The sequence below is a fragment of the Macaca nemestrina genome, chromosome 1 (genome assembly GCF_043159975.1).
Source record: "Macaca nemestrina isolate mMacNem1 chromosome 1, mMacNem.hap1, whole genome shotgun sequence".
NCBI lineage: Eukaryota > Metazoa > Chordata > Mammalia > Primates > Cercopithecidae > Macaca > Macaca nemestrina.
The window spans coordinates 99,485,283-99,508,569 of record NC_092125.1 but is presented as its reverse complement, the minus strand read 5'-3'; the positions used below and the strand labels follow the sequence as shown (position 1 = coordinate 99,508,569).

The 23,287-nt window shown below is 45.2% G+C and overlaps 1 protein-coding gene across 2 annotated transcripts in view; it reads left to right on the top strand.

Moving 5' to 3' along the window:
- LOC105498166 (ATPase Na+/K+ transporting subunit alpha 4) overlaps nt 1–23,287 on the top strand; it is a 38,881-nt gene that overhangs the window by 5,712 nt on the left and 9,882 nt on the right. For both annotated transcript variants that reach the window (XM_011770057.2, XM_071082601.1), the window contains exons 5-18: nt 1,875–2,009; nt 2,285–2,402; nt 7,161–7,429; nt 9,220–9,418; nt 9,659–9,768; nt 9,971–10,105; nt 13,819–14,008; nt 14,151–14,323; nt 16,144–16,280; nt 16,601–16,751; nt 17,069–17,237; nt 18,576–18,730; nt 18,963–19,086; nt 20,016–20,161. In XM_011770057.2, the coding sequence (XP_011768359.1) occupies nt 1,875–2,009; nt 2,285–2,402; nt 7,161–7,429; nt 9,220–9,418; nt 9,659–9,768; nt 9,971–10,105; nt 13,819–14,008; nt 14,151–14,323; nt 16,144–16,280; nt 16,601–16,751; nt 17,069–17,237; nt 18,576–18,730; nt 18,963–19,086; nt 20,016–20,161 (2,211 nt within the window). The remainder of the gene's footprint in view (nt 1–1,874; nt 2,010–2,284; nt 2,403–7,160; nt 7,430–9,219; nt 9,419–9,658; nt 9,769–9,970; nt 10,106–13,818; nt 14,009–14,150; nt 14,324–16,143; nt 16,281–16,600; nt 16,752–17,068; nt 17,238–18,575; nt 18,731–18,962; nt 19,087–20,015; nt 20,162–23,287) is intronic.

The following is a 23,287-nucleotide window of genomic DNA, read 5'->3' as shown; positions in this document are numbered from 1 at the left end:
TTTTAGGTTCGGGGATATATGTGCAGGTTTGTTTTATAAGCAAACTGTGTGTCACAGGGATTTGGTGTACAAATTATTTCATCACCCAGGTAATAAGCAGAGTACCTGATAAGTAGTTTTTCTATCCTCACCCTCCTCCCACCCTCTACCCTCAAGTAGGCCTTAGTGTCTGTTGTTGTTCTTCTTTGTGTCCATATGTACTCAGTGTTTAGCTTCCAGGTATAAGTGAGAAGATAAGGTATTTGATTTTCTGTTCCTGTTAGTTTGCTTAGGACAATGTCCTCCAGCTCCACTGAAAATAATGCTTTAAAGGATATATTGGGTCCACTGGCAAAACTGGAATGCTGACAGATTAATACAGTAGATTAAAGTATCAATGTGAAACTTACTGAAATTGATAACTACATTGTGGTTATTTAAGATAATATCTTAATTCTTAGGAAATACACATGAAGTTTTTAGGATAAAAGATCATGATGTAGGTAACTTACCCTCAAGTAGTTCAGGAAAAGAGTATACACACACACACACACACACACACACACACACACACACACACATACACACAGGGGGACAGAGAGAGAGAGAGAGAAAGAGGATGAAAACAAATGACAGAGTAACTGGGGTGAAATGTTAATAGGTGAATCTGGATAAAGGTTATGTAGGTGTTCTTGGTACTATTTTTATTCTTGCAACTTTTCTGAAAGTTTAAAATTATTTGCAAGTTAAATGTTTTGTAAAGGTACCTGGAAAGAATACAACGGTAAACAGAGGTTCCTTGGCACAGGGCTGGAAACTTGCAAAGGAATAGTCTCCACATTTTCCCAAGAATATGATCATGTTCCAATAGTACAGCCCAGGATTTCCTTCTCTCTTTGGTATCACTTAATTCCTTCCTCGGGTAAGAGATTTGGGACAACGTGTTTGGGCAGTTTTGGAGACTAGGAGTTTAGAGAAGGTCACTTAGCTTTTGCTACCTAACAAGCTACCCCAAAACTTAGTAGCTTAAAATAGCAAACTCCTATTTCTTATAATTCTGTGGTTGTGCTGTTGTTCTGATCTAAGCTGACCTCAGCTGGGGTTGGATGGTCTTAGATGACCTCATTCACATGTCTGGGCCCTCAGCTAAGATGACTGAGACAGTTGGAGCCTTTTTCTTCGTGATCTCTCTTTTTACAGAGAGGTTAGCTTGGGCTTGTTCGTATGGTGGCAGAGGATTCTCAGAAACAGGAATGCAAGCCCCAGCATGAAAGCACTTTTCTTTTTATTTTTTGAGACAAGGTCTCACTTCTCAGACTGAAGTGTAGTGACATGATCATGGCTCACTGCAGCCTTAACCTTCCGGGCTCAAGCGATCCTCCAACTTTAGCCTCCCAAACAGCTGGGACTACAGGTGCATGCCACCACACTTGCCTAATTTTTTTTCATTTTTTGTAGAGACAAGGTCTCACTATATTGCCCAGTCTGGTCTTAAACTCCTGGGTTCAAGCAGTCCTCCTACCTTGGCCTCCCAATGTGCTAGGATTATAGGTGTGAGCCACCAGTCCCAGCCTGAAAGCACTTTTTAAACTCTTCTTTCCATCACATTCATTCTATGGGCCAAAGCAAGTCACATGGCCAAGCCCAGGTTTAGGGGTAGAGAGATAGACTCCACCTCTTAACGGGAAGAGCGTCAAAGTCACATTGCAAAGGGCCCTGCAAACAGCATCATGGGAATTTGCTATCTACCAAAGACACCTTCAAGAATGATGTGGTGAGTGATAGTAAGAAACGGGAGTAAGGAGGAAGGAGACCAGTAACAGGAGGTTTTAGGCTAAGAGCGGGATGGGGGAAGCCAACAGTTTTGGAAATGATCCTGCACTATCCTCCCACAGCAAGCTCTGGTAATTCGAGAAGGAGAGAAAATGCAAATTAATGTACAAGAGGTGGTATTGGGGGACCTGGTGGAAATCAAGGGTGGAGACCGAGTCCCTGCTGACCTCCGGCTTATCTCTGCACAAGGATGTAAGGTAAGGGGATGCAGAAAGCTATGTGAGGCACCCAAGCATGATCTCATGGCAAGGTAGACACCTGTGCTGTTAGAGAAAGTATAAGCTTATTACTCAGAATCTTGAGAAGTTACAAGTGCAGATTTGATGTTAGAGACAATAGACGTTGTGTAAATGTGTTTCTCTCTGTCTGTCAATGATGACGTTGGTCACCAGATGAAGACATGCTATCTTTGTAAATAAATCTGCCTTTTTTCCTATGCTCACCTTACAACCCATCCCCTCTCCCATCCCAGGTGGACAACTCATCCTTGACTGGGGAGTCAGAACCCCAGACACGCTCCCCTGACTTCACCCATGAGAACCCTCTGGAGACCCGAAACATCTGCTTCTTTTCTACCAACTGTGTGGAAGGTGAATATCAAACCATAAGTAGCATAGATTCAAAAGCAGACACCAAAACATAAAGATTTTAATAACTGTCTTCTAAAGGTAGCGGGGTAGGTAAGAGCCAGTAACAGTCAAGCTTCTCCATCACTCATGAGCTGTATGACCTCTGGTGAAAGGTCAAGGCCATCATTTCCACATTTGCACAATGATGACAGTAAAAGTCGTTACTCCATAGATTTTTGTGTGAATTGAGATAATATATGTAAAATACCCAGCACAAAGCCTAATACATTGTAAGTGACCTACAATTATTAGCTATTATTTTGGCTTGTAAATGGACTATGCTCTATAAGCTGAAAATGGCACAGAAGGGAGGAAAATTGTTCAGCCCTGCTAAGTCATTCTTCTCCTAAGGTAAACCCTAACTTCTAACTATTCCCCTATCCAAGAGAAGATACTGGCATTGGAAACTTGAATTACCAGAGGTGCCACTTAGACTTTGCCACTTAAACTTTCGCTTTGTTCCTAGAATCTAGGAATCCTTGAACTGGGAGACAGTTCTGGCAAAGTGGTCATAAAAAGGGACTGAACATCATTCTGTCAATTTCTCCTTTGCCCTTTTCCCTTAAGGAGGCCTGAAGATTCCATGGAGCACACTTGAAAACCATTATTCATGCTTAAGAACAAATGTTTAGTTATCTAAAATTAGTTCTTTTGTTTGTTTTGTGTTTTTTTGAGACGGAGTCTCTCTGTCGCCCAGGCTGGAATGCAGTGGTGTGATCTCAGCTCACTGCAACCTCTACCTCCCAGGTTCAAGCAATTATTCTGCCTCAGCCTTCTAAGTAGCTGGGATTACAGGTGCCCACCACCATGCCCAGCTATTTTTTGTATTTTTAGTAGAGATGGGGTTTCACCATGTTGGCCAGGCTGGTCTCGAACTCCTGACCTCAAGTGATCTGCCTGCCTTGGCCTCCCAAAGTGCTGAGATTACAGGCATGAGCCACCATGCCCAGCCTAGAAATAGTTATTTTTTAATTGAATGCATAGTATTTGTTAAATGTTATAAATATTATCTCTAATTCCCACAATGTGCACAATACCAGATATTATCCCTGTTTTACACATGGCAGACTAAGGTTCAAAGAAATTAAGCACCATATCCAAGAGTACAGCTCAATAGAAAGGAGGCGGGTCAGGGATTCTAATGTAGGTCTGTCTCCATAGCTCATGCTTCTTCCACAGTCCCTACTCTGTACTGAAAGATTACTATTTAATTTGAAAATACCTTTAAGAAGAAGAGTCATGTTAAGACAGAATAGACTATGAGAAAGAATCCAACTAGAAAATAATATACATATATTAAAAGTGTTTTTTTTTTTTTTTTTTTTTTTTTTTTGAGACGGAGTCTCGCTGTGTCTCCTAGGCTGGAGTGCAGTGGCGTGATCTCGGCTCACTGCAAGCTCCGCCTCCCGGGTTCACGCCATTCTCCCGCCTCAGCTTCCCAAGTAGCTGAGACTACAGGCGCTCGCCACCACACCCGGCTAGTTTTTTTTTTGTATTTTTAGTAGAGACGGGGTTTCACCATGTTAGCCAGGATGGTCTCGATCTCCTGACCTCGTGATCCACCCGCCTCGGCCTCCCAAAGTGCTGGGATTACAGGCTTGAGCCACCGCGCCCGGCCAAAAGTGTTTTAAAATTGATTGGACAGAAGCAAGTTAGCAAGCTTTCCCCCAAAACACTAGATACCTACTATTAGATTTTAGGAAAAAATTAGCCCAAATTTATCCTTACAAAGGAGGGTTTTCATCAACTAAGTACACGTTCAGATAAAGCGTATGGAGGAAAGTGGGTGGTGGCATTTCGACTGGGAAGCAAGGATCTGTTTAGATAGAAAATGGTTTTGTAGGAGACTAACAAAACCCAAGATGTGGCGAAGAAGGTGGAGCTAGGTTGAAGGAGCTGGGCCAAAGGACTTTCAGTTGAGGAATTTCTCAGCAACTCTCATGCATCTTCAAGGGAGCCCAGGCTATTTCTCTGGCAATATATGGAAGGTGTATGAAGGAGCCAGTCTGGCCTGGGGTGCCGGATGCTTGGCTTTCTCAGCCTTCCCCGAGGTTGACATCAACCCATCCCCTTCTCTAGACACACTGAGATTCATTATTAAATCCCGTTTCTCCAATTGTGAGGAAACCATAGCAGAAGGAATAAAACGGAAGAACTAGACTAAACCATGACACAAAATATATGTAGGTGACACCATACTCTACCCACCCTCCCCCACCCGACCCAAAATAGAAAACTCCTCAGCATCTCTCAAGTATTTCAGCATCTTCATTCCACAGGACCAAATATATGCCCTTGGCAACCAGTTTGAAGCCCATCTATAGAATGCCTCGGCCTGGGAACCTTTTCAGGATTCCTCTTCCACATAAACACTGACCTGACCTGTCTGCTCCTTGAGTAGTACCCTGCTCTCAGACTCATACAGCTAAAGACAACCTTAGAAAATGGAGACCACCACGGGCAACAATGTTCATGGGCGCTCCCAGATTAGAGCTGCCCCTACTAAGTCACAAGCATGATTCTATGTTGGTGCTACTGGAATCCCTAAGTTCATCTAAATGATGAGAAGAAAGAAACTAATTTTCGAGTGCCTATGATGTGCCTAACCTTCTTCTGGACTCTTAAAAATAGTTTAGTAAGTGCTTTCATTCCATTTTAAAGATGAGGAAGCCTGACTCTCAGAGTTTAAGTAATTTGCCCCATTGAAAAGAGCTAGTAATTTAGAAAGCTGAACTTCCAGCCCTGAGTCTTTCTGCTTTTAAAATAAATGCAGTTTCGGTGATATGCTGCCTGTCTGAGTGATTCTGACTCTGGTGTTAATGGTAGAAATTTCAGTCATTATGGTAAAGCAGGAAGAATTACTTTAAGAAAAAACTTTTGTCGTGCCCCTCATTTCAAGGTGAGTAGCCTGCATCATGTGTGTGTAAAGCCAAACATGACGTCCAAGCTGCCCTTCTGACTGGGGCGGTGCTGGTGGAGAGGAAAGAGGGACCTCATAAGCACAGAAGCCCAGCTGTTATGGCCCATGCTACCCAGCAGAGGTCAGACTGGCTCCAGCCAGCAAAGCAGGGAGGGGGTGCAGGTTAGAGCAGGATTTCTCAACCACTCACATTTGGAGCTGGATAATTCTTTGTTGTGCGGGACAGGAGGGCTGTCCTGTGCATGGCAGGATGTTTAGTAGCATCCCTGGCCTCTACCTACCGCATGCCAGTAGCAGCCTTCTCCCACCCCAGTTGTGGCAACCAAAAATGTTTCCAAGCATTGCCAAATGTCCCCGGGGAAGGGGGTTGGTGGGTAGGTATTGCCTCCAGTTGAGAACCACTGGGTTAGGGGATAAGGGGATGTTGGAACATAGGGCTCCACCAGAAGGGTCACCACTATTCCTGGGATCTAGAAACTCCTTAGCTGCTGAGGAAAATATAAGAACTATATAGGCAATAGAAGATACTCAGATTAAGTATAATAAAGGCCTTCTTGACAGTGAAGGCAATTAGGCAATAAAATTGGGTGTTTCGGGAGAACTGTGAGACCTCTTCAGAGATTTTTCAGACTAGAAGACCTTTATTTGTATAAACTAAATATGAGGAGAGTAGAACATAATGACCTCTCAGAGGGCCTTGAGTCTCCACTTCGTTTTTGACCATTGACAGCTTCCTCTTTGTAGGAACCAAACCAAACAGCTTCCTCAATTCAGACTTGGCATGTCTTGGGTGACCATCTCTGATGGAAAAAAAAAGAAACAGCTTTTTTTTTTCCTACACTCACACTGAACACAGGACACTTTTGTGTCCAACATGTAGACAGTTCTTCCCACCAACAACCAGTTCTCCAAAGGACGATGATTGGGTGTCCTATAATTCAATTCAGTTCTGACACAATCCACCTGGAGATAGCATCAGATCCCACACGTTAGGGCTCAGCCCCACAAGACAGTCCTTAACTCTAGACACCAATCGCAAGTCCTAGGTTCTGGCCTGGCTGTAAATTGGGGTTCCCACGACTCCCTCCTCAGGTTTGATTAATTTGCTAGAATGGCTCACAGAACTCAGGGAAACACTTTACTTAGGTTTACCCATTATTATAAAGGCTATTACAAGGATACAGATGAACAGTCACATGGAAGAGATGCATAGTGCAAGGCACGTGGGAAGGGGCATGGAGGAGCATCCGTGCCACATCCTGTCCAGGCTGCTCTCCAGTAACCCTCCACATGGTCACACATGTAGACATTTTCCAAACCCAGTCCTGTGGGGTTTTTAATGGATGTTTCATTACATAGGTATAATCGATTACATTATTGGCCATTGGTGATCAACTCAACCTTCATCCCTCCTCCCCTCCAAAGAGGTCAGGCCATGAACTGCAAGTTCCAACTCTCTAATCACATGGTTATCTGCCCTGGTGACCAGCCCCATCCTGTGGCTATCCAGGAAGCCACAAAGAGTCACCTCATTAGAACAAAGATACTCCTATCACCCAGGAAACTCCAAGGCATTTAAGAGTTCTACGTCTAGACGCTCCTATCATTCAAGAAATTACAAAGGTCTTAGGAGATCTGTGTCCAGAACTGGGTCAGAGACCAAATATTAGAACAAAAGATTCTCCTAGCACCCCTATCTTCAAGGGTTTTAGAAGTTCTATATCAGGAAGTGGGGACAGAGACCAATATCTATACTTCTTATCACAACATCACATTGCCCTCTCCTGCTTCATCCACAGGAACCGCCCGGGGTATTGTGATTGCTACGGGTGACTCCACAGTGATGGGCAGAATTGCCTCCCTGACGTCAGGCCTGGCAGTTGGCCAGACACCTATTGCTGCTGAGATCCAACACTTCATCCATCTGATCACTATGGTGGCCGTCTTCCTTGGTGTCACTTTTTTTGTGCTGTCACTTCTCTTGGGCTATGGCTGGCTGGAGGCTATCATTTTTCTCATTGGCATCATTGTGGCCAATGTGCCTGAGGGGCTGTTGGCCACGGTCACTGTGAGTAGACAGGGTGGAAAATGGCCTCAGGGCAGACAAATCACCCCAGGGAAAAGGGATCACTAGCATCTCTTTTGTCATCGAACCTCTCAAGTGCAGAGTCTTCCTGATATGTACCTAGGTATCAGGAATAATTTAGTTCTCAATATTACACTGACTCCTTCTGCCCATATATTTTGGTGCCTTCTCTTTCCTCAATGAGAGAGGAAGCAAGTTTCAATGGAAAATGCATTGGATTATCAGTCACTGAGAGTGAGTTCTAGTATTGGCTAAATCACTTAACATCTCCAGACCTTAATTTATTCATCAGTTTATAGAGGAAGATTAATTTAGAATTATAGAATCTTACAGGAAAGGACTTCAAAGATCATATAAATTCAACCTTTCAACCAATGCTGAATATCCTCTATAAAACCCATGGGAGATGATTATTATTTCTAGTCCACCCCTTTCTGTCTCAATTCATTTCATTGTTGGCTTGCTCTATTTAAATTTCATTGTGTTAAGCAGAACTATAAATCCCTGTTTGTCCTAAGTTTCCCAGCTGAAGAAACAAAATAAGTCAATTCTTTCTCTTCTACAGACTAGCCCTTTAGATTTTTGATGGTAGCCATTATGTCCCCTCAAACTCTTGTGGTAGCAGGTGAAATAATCCCTCTTCCCTTAGCCATTCTTCCTATGACATGGTCTGTAGGCCACCTGTCTTGATGACTCTAGTTTGTCAATATTCTTAAAAGAGAAATGAGAATAATACTTGGGGTGTGTTTGGACTAGCACAAAAATGTAGGGTCTAGTGATATTATGTAAATAAATTATAACCCCTAATCCTATTATTAGAAGTCCATACTTAACATAACCACAGCCTAAGAATTCATTAGCTTTTAAAACAATCTTGCCTCACACTTGACTTACATTGCCTTCACGATCAACAAAAGTCTTTTCATTTAAATGATTTTTCAAGTCCTTTTCAATGCTGTGATATTATTGTTATCTCCTCCACATTCTTTGTTTAAACTATTGGTCCAACACCCCCTCTTATACCATCACCTAGCATCTTATACCATCATAAAAGATTAGCTATCTATGTGGTCCCTGGAAAGATTGGACTTAAAGAGGTGGGGCCTAAACTTGAATGAAAAAGATATTGCTGAATAGAAAAGATGCAAGGATCCTGAGGGAGAGGAATATTCCAGGAGGGAATAAAGAGGATCCTTGCCTATGATACCCTAGTAAAGAAATACGCTCTTTTTTGGCCAGACACAGTGGCTCACATCTGTAATCCCAGCACTTTGAGAGGCCAAGGCGCGCAGATCACTTGAGCCCAGGAGTTCGAGACCAGCCTGGCCAACCTGGTGAAACCCTGTCTCTACTAAAAATACAAAAATTAACTGGACATGGTGGTGCATGTCTGTAGTCCCAGTTACTCGGGAGGCTGAGGCAGAAGAATCGCTTTAACCTGGGAGATGGAGGTTGCAGTTAGCCGAGATCACTCTGCACTCCAGTCTGGGCAACACAGAGCGAGACTCTGTCTCAAAAACAAAAACAGAAAAAGACATTTTTTTAAAAATGCACTATTTTTTGAAACTCTTACCATAAAGCACAAACCACAATCACTTTCTTAATTCCTTTACCACAGCCAGAAATGAAATGTTTAAAGAGTAGGTGGGAACAAAAGGGAAATAAGTACAAAAAAATTAAAATAGCATTAAAAATGATCAAACGTCCACAATGCAAAGTGGCGTGAGTATTCCATCTCCTGTGTGTATTCTCTCCTCTCTTCTTGGCTTTAGGTGTGCCTGACCCTCACAGCCAAGCGTATGGCGCGGAAGAACTGCCTGGTGAAGAACCTGGAGGCGGTGGAGACGCTGGGCTCCACATCCACCATCTGCTCAGACAAGACGGGCACCCTCACCCAGAACCGCATGACCGTCGCCCACATGTGGTTTGATATGACCGTGTATGAGGCTGACACCACCGAAGAACAGACTGGTGACTAGTGGTATTGGTGGAAGAAGAGTGGAGGGATTTGGGGGATGTGATGAGTGAGCTGAGAGAGAATGGTGAGTCCAGACAGAGAGGAGGGAGCCTGAAAGTAGAGTGAAGAAGAGGGAGGTGTGAAGGAAAGAAACACTGCTCCTGTGAAGTATCTGGGTGCCAAAGAGGATGTGAATAACTGCTTGCTTAAAATTCTCATTCCCTGCTCACAGTTCTTCTTTTCTTTCTCCCTAGGAAAAACATTTGCCAAGAGCTCTGATACCTGGTTTATCCTGGCCCAAATCGCTGGCCTCTGCAACCGGGCTGACTTTAAGGCCAATCAGGAGATCCTGCCCATTGCTCAGGTGTCAGGCCCAAAGGGGAAGAGGGTACCTCAGTGTCCAGGACATAACCTGCCCTCTCCCAAAAAATCCTCTCCTGGAGCTCAGTAATTTCACCCCAGGTACCCGCCCTCCCCCATTTGTCCGCTCTCCATGTTGCCACAGGTATGCCTCATGCCCAGGTGGCATGCCCCTGGGGCTTACTATACAAACCCCATCCTGGCAGAGAGCCACAACGGGTGATGCTTCTGAGTCAGCCCTCCTCAAGTTCGTCGAGCAGTCTTACAGCTCTGTGGCGGAGATGAGAGAGAAAAACCCCAAGGTGGCAGAGATTCCCTTTAATTCCACCAACAAGTACCAGGTACAGAACCCACAAAGGTAGGAGAATGCTGGTGGGGGATGGGCTCATCACTGGAGCAAGGGGAGCTTTGCCTCTGCCTTCAACTTCACCTCTGAGCAGTGGAGGAGCTCAGTAGAACCTGCATCCCAATTAACAGAAGACTCACATCAAGAGAACCTGACAAACAGGTAAAGAGAGGTGAAACAGGTGATAAAGGAAGAGGCATCAGTCAGTCCTATGCAGAGCTCTGAGCTGTGCCACTTGGGGAAAAAGCGAGTCATAAAATGCTCTCTGAAATGCCTGTAGATAGCAGAAGCTGGTTGATGAAAGTCATGTTGGAGTCACATGCAGCTGTTAGGGGGCCCCTCTGTGTCTACTAGGAGATTTGCCACTGCAGAATTAGGTTGCATTTGCAAGACACTTTATTTCGTTAGCCATCAAGTATTTCCTTTCACCCCACACTTGACTTGCAGTTCTAGTGGCTGTCAGTGGGTAGGCGATCAGGGGTCTCTGCCTCTGTTGGCACCTGACCCTCTCCCTTGTGTGTCTTGTATCTTCTTTTCTGATAAGAATGCAAATCATATTAGATTAGGGCCTCCCCTACTTCTATGTAACCTTAACTAATTACATGTGTTCATGTGCGTGAAGTTTTTCATTTCCCAGGAACATTTTGGTCCACTCTCCAGGGAGGAGTGGACGAGAGCAGGGGAAGTGCTGAGTGAGAGACTGTGGAGGGACAGGAAAGAGAGTCTTTCTCTCCCAAGTAGAATCTGGGCAGACTGAAGAGAGGGTTATGGTAGGATGCAGGAACAGTGGCATTATCAGAACTGGAGCTTTGCCAGGCACGAACTGAGTTCCACAGGGCAGTCAAGATTTGCTTAGGGAAGTAGATTCTTCGACTCCATGCATTACTGAAAAGGCCAGACATTCAGGTGTTGGGAAAACGTGTCAGAGAAAATGACAACGAGACTCCCAAGTCAGCTGGTATCTTTTTTTCTTTCTTTTTTTTTTTTTTTTTAGACAGAGTTTCGCTCTTGTTGCCCAGGCTGGAGTGCAATGGCGCGATCTTGGCTCACTGCAACCTCCATCTCCCAGGTTCAAGCGATTCTTCTGCCTCAGCCTCCGGGTAGCTGGGATTACAGGCATGTGCCACCACGCCCAGCTAATTTTTTATATTTTTAGTAGAGATGAGATTTTATCATGTTGGCTATGCTGGTCTCGAACTCCTGACCTCACGTATCCAGCCGCCACAGCCTCCCAAAGTGCTAGGATTACACGTGTGATCCACCGTGCCTGGCCTCTATATAAATTTTTTTAAACTGAATTACTCATAGTTTTACACTGAACACTGAGCAAGTAAGGGTTAAATAGATCTATCCTTTTCTGTCTCGACTGGTTTTTAGTCAGTGTAACAAAATAGGTCTTTGAGGCCCAAATGGCAAACTTATTCCCATCTTTTTCTGATGTTTAGTGGCCTCACTAGTCAGACAGGAATTCTGTGGCTTGGCAGGGCCTTTGACGGCAGCATAGCCTCTAACTGGAAAGAATTAGGTACCTCTCCTTCCATGTGATTCAAAATAAAAGCAAAAAATATTCACAACATATGTTGGCGCATCCAACAAATAGTGACTTTCTCCCAAATGACTATGTTGGTGCCTCTTCTGAGCTACTGAACATGTGGCTCAAATGGCAGACTTGTCCTCAGTGGTTCACCAAGTGTGACAGACTGTCCCACTGGCCACCAAGCTCTGGCAGGCACTCGCTCTGGGAGGCCCTCAGTTTGTGCCTTCCTTAGCTTGCCCTAACGGTGGAGACTCCAGTCTTTGCAAGACACATCTCAGACTGCTGGTGGTTTGCAGAGCTTGGTCTGTTTCCCTCTGAGATAAAAAGGAAACGAAGAAGATGCTCTGTTCCAGCATTTCCAGACTTTTCCCTCCATCTCTTTTATTTGTAATTTTCTATCAACATGTGATTTTCTTCCGTGACCAAATTACTAATAGGTCTTGCCTTCACCTCCTGGGCCCTTCACTTATTCAACACATTTTACTGAGCACTAAGAAAACTGAGCTCTTTAAACCTTTTCCAGCTTTCTGCTTAAGTGAGTTACGGTGCTTCCTCTTAATTGCTTAAGCATATTTTGAATGTAACTGAACAAACTAACCGAACAGTTGTAACCACGTTTTGTGCACTGGTTTCCCACCCCGCTTACTGTACTGTGGGCAGTACAGTCTGGCCTCCTCTGCACTCCCACTGTTCCTTTCAATGCGTCGATTTTGTTCTCAACAGGCGACCTAGCGGGCATTTCCTGTCCATCACAAGAGGAACCCCATGGAGAGCTCCTTTTCATACATCAGAGATCAAGAGGAAATGCAAAACCCACATTTCTCTCTCCTTGCTGTGGGTTGTCCCCTCGGGTTCATTTCATGAATGTGCCCTTTCCCTCCCTCACCACAGCCACAAGGATCCCCATGCCCAGCCACACTAGCTAGCCCCTCTCAGGAGACTTCTCATGCTTTTAGGAGACAGAGGCCCAGGCACTAGAATGACTAACTTATTTTTGGATTGTACTTCACAGTTGTCAAAGTATTTTCTACACTATCTCTTATAAAAACCCAGTGAAGGGCCACGTGTGGTGGTTCATGCCTGTAATCCCAGCAGTTTGGGAGGCCAATGTGGGCAGATCACCTGAGGTCAGGAGTTCAAGACCAGCCTGACCAACATGGTGAAACCCCCATCTCTGCTAAAAATGCAAAAAATCAGCCCAGCATAGTGGCGGTGCCTGTACTCCCAGCCACTCAGGAGGCTGAAGCAGGAGAATCACTTGAACCCAGAGGCAGAGGTTGCTGTGAGCTGAGATCACACCACTGCACTCCAGCCTGGGTGACAGAGTAAGACTCTGGCTTCAAACACAAAAACGAAACACAACAAAAAACCCCAGGAAGGAGGCCAGGCAGACACTTTTATGTTTCGTCGAAGGAACTAAGATTTTGCAAGGTTAAATGAACTGATCTGAGGCCATAATGCATTCTTGCTGGCCCCAGAACATAGGTCTTTGGACTTTTTTTTTTTTTTTTTTGAGGTAGAGTCTGGCTCTGTCACCTAGGCTGGAGTGCAATAGTGCAATCTTGGCTCACTGCAACCTCTGCCTCCAGGGTTCCAGCGATTCTCCTGCCTCAGCCTCCCAAGTGGCTGGGATTACAGGCACATACCACCATGCCCAGCTAATTTTTGTATTTTTAGTAGAGACGGGGCTTTGCCATGCTGGCCAGGCTAGTCTTGAATGCCTGACCTCAAGCAATCCACCCGCCTCAGCCTCCCAAAGTGCTGGGATTACAGGCATGAGCCACTACGCCTGGCCTTCAGACTCTTTTTCTTTCCTGTCTACTCTGCTTTCTTTCTTTGCCAGTCCCACTATTTCTGCTCTCTCGCCATCCAGTTGGCAAGGAAGGATGCAGGGGGAAAGTGAGAGTGCCTGGTCCTGCCCCCAGGGAGCTTCCGGCTGGGAAGATAATAGAGATTCCTGTGCAAATAATACCAGGCTGCAGTTTCCTGGAAAAAGGAGGAGGGGCTGGGCTCAACCTGGGCGAGATGTGACTGGGGAGGGGAGGGAACAAAAGAAATGGGAGTATGAAACACGTTGTCTGTCTTTTTACTTTTGAAATCTTCCCCTTCTTTTTGCCCTTGATCCTTGTTCTCTCCTCCTGTCCCATCAGTGCTCCCTCTGCTCTCCCTAGATGTCCATCCACCTTCGGGAGGACAGCTCCCAGACCCACGTACTGATGATGAAGGGTGCTCCGGAGAGGATCTTGGAGTTTTGTTCTACTTTTCTTCTGAATGGGCAAGAGTACCCAATGAACGATGAAATGAAGGAAGCCTTCCAAAAGGCCTATTTAGAACTGGGAGGTCTTGGGGAACGTGTGCTAGGTGAGGAGCTGTAGGAGAATTTTTTAAAGAATGGCATCAAAATGGTTATTATCCGTGGGGTGAGAAATCAAGGATGTTGGGGTAAGCAGGCAGGAATGTAGAGTGCTGGATGATACTGGTCCCTCCCTCTGTGTCTCTCCAGGCTTCTGCTTCTTGAATCTGCCTAGCAGCTTCTCCAAGGGATTCCCGTTTAATACAGATGAAATAAATTTCCCCATGGATAACCTTTGTTTTGTGGGCCTCATATCCATGATTGATCCTCCCCGAGCTGCCGTGCCTGATGCTGTGAGCAAGTGTCGTAGTGCAGGAATTAAGGTAAATAACTTGCCAGCCCAGGAGCCCCCCACCTGTCACAAGTTGGAACATCTACTAGAAGGCCTTGCACAGAGTAGGTGCTCAATAATCTTAGTTTAATTGAGCCGATTTCTGTTTCCTTGGGCTTCTGATTTCTATTTAATAGTAAGTTTCCTCTCTAGTTAGAATTCCACTTGTATTGAACATTAGAATCACCAGGGAGCCTTTAAAAATTGGATGTCTGGGACACACCCCAGACTAATTTAATTAGAAACTCTCAGGATAGGATCCTGGCAACAGTATTTTTAAAAACTTTCCTGGAGTTTCCAATGAGCAGAGAAGTCTGAGAACCAGTGTCCAGCACAGTGCTTCTCAGACCAGCGTGCGTGCGGATCCCTCAGGGATCGTTCTGAAATGCATATCTGGCTTCAGAAGGTCCAGGAAAACCTGAGAGACTGCATTTTTGACAAGCTCCCAGGCGATGCTGTTGCTGCTGGTCTGCAGACCACACTAGGAATAGCAAAGTGCTAGAAGACGTCGTGTAAATGTGCTGCCGAGATGGGTGGTAAAAGGGTGAGGCTAGGAGGGCTGGGGCTCTGGACCAGGCAATAGTGAGAACGAGATATTGAGAGCTGAAGGATCTTCAGTGGGTGTGAACAGCTGCCCTAAGAGGTATATGTCCAGGTGTAAAAACTGGAAACCAAAAATCGGTCCAACCGAGAGTGAAGTTCAGCTTCAGAACAAACCCAGAGGTAGAAAATCCTCTTTGGTCAGGTTGGGCCTTGAACTTCATGGAATGGCAGCAATAGAATTCTTCAAATTCTGAGATGTTCTGTGTCCCATGTTTCCTGGGTCAAATTCTAAGACTCATACACATCTTTACAGCTTAGATATAGACACCTTCCCTGCTCATACCTTACATTCTGGATTACCTGTATATTCTGGCTCCTAGGTTTGGGGGATTGGAGGTATTTAAGGAGAACTAGGTGCTCTCTGTTGGAACTGGCTCTATGTTAGACCTGTGACTGTTGGCAGTTTGTCTGGGGTCAGTCTGGGCCATGTGTGCTGGGAGGGACTTGGGAACCTTGAGCAGTGATTTCCAGGTAGTGATCATTCCTCCATTCCTTCATTCAGTAATTATTTGTTGATGGCTTACTACGTGCTAGGCATTGTGCTAGGGCAGGAAACTTTACAAGGAAGCCACCCTTGCAGAGCTCTCAGTCTAGTGCGGGAGAGAGAGAAACAGGCAATCACCATACAGAGAAGTGTGGCAAGTGCTGAAATATGACAGGAATGGAATGCTATGAAAGCACATAGCCTGGGTATTCATCTTTGGGTAGAAATGGGACAGGACTAGGTACCAGGTATCCAAAACCAAGCTGAAACTAAGGGGCAGGGTGAGGCCACAGAAAGAAGAAAGGTAGAGTGAGAATTTCAATGCACTGGGCCTTAGATGAAATTTTGCTAGGCAGATGGATTATTCCAGACATTCCTTTATTACCACTTGTTCTATGTGTAGGTGTTTCTGCCTTTGCACTTAAGAAAGCAGAATAGCTTCTGGAGCAATTAAATGAAATTCTGAATATAGTCAAATCTCTGGCTTATTCCTGGTAAATCTAGGACCCGAATTGTCCTGTTTTATGGTCTCATGGTCTTGACCCACTCCCGAGGGTTGAAATCACAGTAGCATGGTTTTTGGTCTGCACCACAAGTTCTTGGGAATGAGCAACTAAAATCCTTGTTGAAAAAAAGCAGTGGTCTGTCAGTTCTTAGAGGAGAAAGATGAAGGATCCAGGCTCTGAAGATGATTCTGCTCCTCTTCCCTCCCCTTCCCAACCCAGGTGATCATGGTAACAGGAGATCATCCCATTACAGCTAAGGCCATTGCCAAGGGTGTGGGCATCATCTCAGAAGGCACTGAGATGGCAGAGGAAGTTGCTGCCCGGCTTAAGATCCCTATTAGCAAGGTTGATGCCAGGTGAGATCACTAAAGAACTCAAGATCTGCCATGTTCCCTCCATCCCCAGCCTGCCCCACCCAGAGGCCACTTTACTAAAGTTCTTGGAGTCTCCTTCAATAGGTAGGAAGCAAGATGAAGAAAGAAGTAAAGAGAGAAGTGGTTGACAAAAGTGTGGGGAGGGAATAGGATGTGTTAATTTGGGGACAATATAGGGCTAGGGACAAGTGAGGAGACTAGGTTGAAAGAAGAAGCAATGAAGCTATAGTCAAGATTGGCACCAAGACCCCTGGTGAATTCTCAACACCCAAAACTAGCCTTTTGAAATTATTTTCCCTCAGTGCTGCCAAAGCCATTGTGGTGCATGGTACAGAACTAAAGGACTTACAGTCACAGCAGCTTGATCAGATCCTCCAGAACCACACTGAGATTGTGTTTGCTCGGACCTCCCCTCAGCAGAAGCTCATCATTGTCGAGGGATGTCAGAGGCTGGTAAGGAAGGAAAAGGAGCCCCAAGGAAACTGGCAGAACTCCTGTGGCTTAGCCCAGTTCCAAACCAAGCAGAGGAACATATGGGCTGGGCTGGAGGAGACTCCAGAGAGTACCCATCTGGAACCTCCATGGTGGCCTTCAGTTTGGGGGCTCCCTGAAAGTTTAAATATCTTGGGAGGAGTGGGAGAAGAACAGGAGCCCTAGATCAAGCATGATTACATCAGAAAACGAGGGATGCAGAAATCATACTGATCTTTGGGACTAGTTCTGGATCTGATGCAATAAATTTTTCACTCCCTCTGTCTGGACTTCCTCAGGGAGCCATTGTGGCCGTGACGGGTGACGGGGTGAACGACTCCCCTGCGCTGAAGAAGGCTGACATTGGCATTGCCATGGGCATCTCTGGCTCTGACGTCTCTAAGCAGGCAGCCGACATGATCCTGCTGGACGACAACTTTGCCTCCATCGTCACGGGGGTGGAGGAGGGTGAGGAGGCAGGGTGCCCAGGGTGGAGACTTCAACCTTGGACTCAGGTTGGGGTTGGTGTACATCCCCTCTTTCTGTTTTCCCATCATCCAACCTCCATGAGCCTGTATGGGCTCGGAAGAAAATCACTCTAAGACAAAATTTTGCAAATTAGATCAGCTGGTACATCACTATCTGCAACCCCTTTTGATGAGAGCAGAGAAAAGTCCACTTTATTCATTTTATTTTCCTATCAGGGAGACTGGGACTCTGGTATAATATAATATCTTCATTGTCCTCTCACTGGAATTCAAGTAGGCCCACAGCAAGTTCCAAGATGTAGCCACACCCCTGGAACTATTCCATGCGCTGCCATCTTTAGGAGGGTCTTCTAGGAACCTGTTGCCTAAATAGTGGTGACACATCAGGATCAGCTGGAGCTTGACCCATGAATTGACTGCATGAGCCCAATTACACACCCTCTGCCCCAGAGAATTGTGAAGAGCATGCTCTCCGGCAAACAGGAGAGCCCAAGAATTCTGCATTCCAGGTTCCCTGCTTTCTGCCTGGAGCTATCTTACTAAAACATATAGCAATCCACATCATAATAATGATTACCATTTTATTGAAACTTTGCATAATCCTGACACTTTGCTTGGTATTTTATATCCACTCAATTCGATAAGTTCGTTTGAACACTGATTATGTGGGAGGCACTATGCTTGATACTGGGGATACAACAGTAGGGAGAACAAAAGACACAAATCCCTGCCCTCATGTAACTTAATTTCTAGTGGGGATGACAGACAATCAAATAAGTAAATTATATAGTATGTTAAAAGAAGATAAGTGTCATGGGACAGACCAAGCAGAGAGTGCACAGAGGGATTCGATCTTTGAAAAGACAGTCAAGATGGATGCAGCAATCTTGCAAGGCAGGAGGAATGAAACTCACAGAGGTGAGGGTGCCCAAGGTCACAGCTAGCTATGGCAGAAGATGGGATTTGAACGCAAGCCTGTCCCAAGCCCCGGCTCTTTCCATTTCAGCCTTAATCTTGTAAAGGCTTTTATACTGACATTCTCAAACATCGCAGGATTAACCAGGCCCAACCCTGCTAATTTTCAGAGATCAGATAACGTTAGCTAGGGTGAATCTAAGAACAAAGAGTACACAGACGGCATGGCTCCGATTAAAAGGCACACAATTTTGAAACAATACTGGGACCCTAGAGGTCTAGGACTTCCAGACCCTTTCCTGGACTGTGACACTTCTTTGAGGTGGCCTGTCTGTCCTGGAGCTGGTATGAGGGAGGTGTGTTCTCCCAGGGCTTCTCACAGAAGGTTGACCATCCTCCCCAGGCCGCCTGATCTTTGACAACCTGAAGAAATCCATCATGTACACCCTGACCAGCAACATCCCTGAGATCACCCCCTTCCTGATGTTCATCATCCTCGGTATACCCCTGCCTCTGGGAACCATAACCATCCTCTGCATTGATCTCGGCACTGACATGGTAAGGGCCAAGCTGGTGAGCAAGAGATTCCCAGAATTCTGCCTCCTCAGCTCCCTTCTTTCTGCCTGGAGCTACCTTACTAAAACTCATGACAACCCACTTATGACCCAGCTCTCGCACCTCCTGTGAGATGGATTGAGGCTGCGTCAAGACAGAGGGGTAGAGCTCGAATTACTGCTGAGTTTCCTTCTGAACTTTGTGACCCCTGTCGTCCCCACCCTCCATCCTCCAGGTCCCTGCCATCTCCTTGGCTTATGAGTCAGCTGAAAGCGACATCATGAAGAGGCTTCCACGGAACCCAAAGACGGATAATCTGGTGAACCACCGTCTCATTGGCGTGGCCTATGGACAGATTGGTGCGCCCAGAGGAATGAGGAGTGGAGGGAGCGGGGAGTGGTTGCCCCTGCCTGGCAACGTGAGCCATGTCAGTTTGGAAGTCAGGGAGATATTTTCTCAGCAACAAACTGTTCTAGGCCCTGAAAACACAAAGAACCACTCACCTCTGATCTGCCCTTGACTTAGACTCCAGTACAAAAGGAACAAACATACATAAAATGATAGCATCTCCAAGTGCCAAGTAATGAGTACAGACAGAACATGCTACAGGATTACAAAGCAAGTAGGCTCACCATTATGAGGATAGCCAGAGAAGCCTTTTGCAGGAAATAGGACTTAAACTTGGTGTGGGAAAATGGGGCTTAGACTAGTAAGTGTGTGGTCAGGTGTGGGAGACCAAAGGAGTGGGGAATTTCATATGGCACAGTTAGAGAAGAGTGAATAAACCAGGTTGGTAGAATTGTTAGTCTTTATAAAGTAGTGAAAAATAAGGCTGTAGACATAGATATCACTTGTGTTGGGGTCAGCCTTGACAGACATTTGAGAGTCATTAGAAGTCTTTGTTCTTGAGTTTCCAAGTGCAATGGTATTTCAGAAAATAGGGTGAGCGATGAACAGAGTAAGATCCTGTCTCAAAAAAAAAAAAAAAAAAAACAAATTGGGAGAGGGAATCAGTGGCCTCTAAAGTCCTTTTTAGTTTTAAGATTATATGATTCAAAGCTGACACTGGGTCAGAGTTTAGAAATAAATGTCAGGGCTTGAAGGAAAGTCCCACAGAGATGAGAGATGACAGGCTCAGGCGGCTGATGGCAAGACTCTTCCGCATTACTCTTCAGACACACACCAGCCCAGCCAGAAGCAAGTCCCAGCCCCCAGCCCTCCCCTGGCCTACCTTTTGGGGCCCTTCTCTGAACCAAGCTTCCCTGTCCTGCAACTCTGTCATTCACAGGGATGATCCAGGCTCTGGCTGGATTCTTTACCTACTTTGTAATCCTGGCTGAGAATGGTTTTAGGCCTGTTGATCTGCTGGGCATCCGCCTCTACTGGGAAGATAAATACTTGAATGACCTGGAGGACAGCTACGGACAGCAGTGGGTGAGTAGAAGGGATAAGGTAGGAGCTGAGACCAGTAAGAGTGAGAGTGACAGGGGAGAGTGGGTCTAGCAAATTTTTTAAGAGGGAAGAAGGGAAGCACCACACAAGCAGAGCTGATGCCTTTTCTTCAGTCCTGTATGAGCATTCTCACACTTGCCCTCAGTCTCCAGTCACAACAGCAAATCCTCTTCTGTTTAGCATAAGCTCGTTCCAGCTGGCCCCTCCTGTCTGTTGTCTGGCCCTGCCTGTCTGGGTCCTTTGGCTCCTTGAAGTCTTTGTCATATCAACTTTTCTGAGCCGGTTTCTGTTGTCCCAGGTTCTAACCATGATTGCCCCAGAAATAAATGCTGGGTCCTCTCCTGTTATACTCTTCCTCCCTGATAGTTCAAATGATATGATTTAAAATTTGAGACCAGACGCTGTGGCTCACATCTGTAATCCCAGCACTTTGGGAGGCCGAGGCGGGTGGATCACCTGAGGTTGGGAGTCAAGACCAGTCTGACCAACATGGAGATACCCCATCTCTACTAAAAGTACAAAATTAGCCGGGCCTGGTGGCGTGTGCCTGTAATCCCAACCACTCAGGAGGCTGAGACAGGAGAATCACTTGAACCCGGGGGGCAAATGTTGCAGTGAGCCCAAATCATGCCATTGCACTCCAGCCTGGACAACAAGAGTAAAACTCTGTCTCAAAAACTAACTAAATAAATAAATATAAATTCTGAAAACCAGCCGGGCACAGTGACTCATGCCTGTAATCCCAGCCCTTTGGGAGGCAGAGGTAGGTGGATTACGAGGTCAAGAGATCGAGACCATCCTGGCCAACATGAGGAAACCCCGTCTCTACTAAAAATACAAAAATTAGCTGGGGATGGTGGCGCATGCCTGTAATCCCAGCTACTCAGGAGGCTGAGGCAGGAGAATCGCTTGATCCCAGGAGGCAGAGATTTCAGTGAGCCGAGATTGCGCCACTGTACTTCAGCCTGGTGACAGAGCGAGACTCCATCTCAAAGAAAAAAAAACCTGAAAACCTATTTTCTTTGTATATCCCTTCCTAATCATTCTAAACCTTTTTAACCTAGAGGATACCCCTCTATAGTTGTCTTTTCTAACATCCAAGATGAATGAAGCTCAAACTGAAGCCCTCTCCCCAACAATATGTGTGCAAGAATTTTAGTAAGTATGCTTTTTTGGTATCTGTGAATACTCCTGTCCCAATTTCTAAGATAGTGGGACATGTGACATGTGACACCAATTATTGCTAGAATTGTAGTGTCATAGAGGACACAGTCAATTATCATCATTCTACAGATGAGGAAACTGATCTAGGAAGATTCTGTAACTTGCTCAAAGTCCCACAGTGAATTCCTAAAAGAGCTGGACTTGAATTCTGGACTCTTGATCCCTGCCCAGCACTTTCCCACTTCACCATGATGGCTCCAAACCTAGCCAATTGCAGGTTTCTCAAATTGTGTTCAAATCTGAATTGCTGGGAAGATGCCCCTCACTTGGCTTCCACTAGCTGAGTCTTATAAAGGCCATCAGATGTCAATATTCCCAGCTATCAACACTGCTCCAGGATCCAATGACACCCAAAGTTCTCATTGCTGTGCACCCTGCTGACATCTCAACTCCCAGCTCAAGCCCTTGTTTTCCATCTTGATACTTCCTCCCTGCTGCCAAGATGCAGCATGGCATAAATTTATTGACAGTAAATTAATGGTAATTAAAAGTAATTTGAGGTAAAAAGTTAAGAATTCCCCCCTGCACATTGAAGACATCTTGAAGTATCACAAAAATGTGTTGAGAACAGTTGCCCTGGGCAACAAACTCTATAAAGGCGCGTCCGTGTCTCTTGTATGACTGTAATTTTCAGATAATCTAGTATAGAGCCACCCACCCAGGAAGTGCATGATGCACTGTAGAAGCAAGGATCGCTCCTTGCTTTCTAAATATCTTTCATTAATTCCAGTGATTCCCCCACTCACTTGTTCATTCAGACAATATTTACTGAGCATCTTCTATGTACCAGGTACTGTTCTAGGGCCTGGGGATATGACAGTGAACAAAAATCATCAAGTTATTGCTCTCATGGAGCTTATTTCTAGGTAGGGATGGGAAGACAGATAATAACCAAATATATAACATATTTAATCAAGAGATTGTAAGTCCAGGGGGGTCCAAGAAGTGTTGGAACTAGGATACTAGAGTGAGATGGAATTATAAAAATGCTGGTCAGAGAGAGAAAGATGCTTGAAATTACAAAGAAATAATAGGTATTGGAAAGGACAATATCTAGAGTTTAAGGATGGGAGCAAGCAGCCCAGGTGGGGAGTGGAGGACAGTATCATTGGAGGAGAAGATCAAGGAACTGTGAGACCACAGCATTGGAAGGATCATCAACATGGACATTTCAATCTCCAAAAACAAGGACAGAAGTAATAGTGGAGTAACAGTGTCAGAAGCTAAAATCTTCAAGAAATGATAGTGAGTGATGCAGGAAATGGCAACTGACTGTGATGGACAGTGGTGGGATGATCTGATGCACACAAACATGCTGATTGGTCTTAATCTAAGTTCCATGCTTGGCTCATCGATTTCCAGCCTTTGTCTTGTCTTCTATCGTTTAAGGCTCTATATTCCTCTCCAAGTACAACTTTACCCCATCCCATGGGGTTTGATACATAGTATTTCATGATTGTGCAGTCTTCCATATTTTCAAATTTATTTGATCTACGAGTTATTTATAAACATGCTGTTTTAGTTTTTAAAACAGAAGCTTTTCTCTCCAGTGTAATTTAGATGCACCTCTTCTGTGTTCCCATAGCCCTCTGCAATCTCTCTTTTATAACCTATCTATTGTGCTGACATGGTGAGCATATTTTCCCCACTAGACTCTAAGTTCCTTATGTGTAAAGTGTGAATGAAAGAGCAAGCGAATGAATGAATGTCTCCTATCTGATACCACTCTTTGGGGTATTTCTTTCCCCCCTGTATTCACACTGTCCTCTGGCCCCACCCTTTCTGACCTATATCTCCTGACTCTGCTTTCCTCTCCTTTTATTGCCTTTTTTTTTTTTTTTTTTTTTTTTTGAGACAGAGTCTCACTCTGTTGCCCAGACTGGA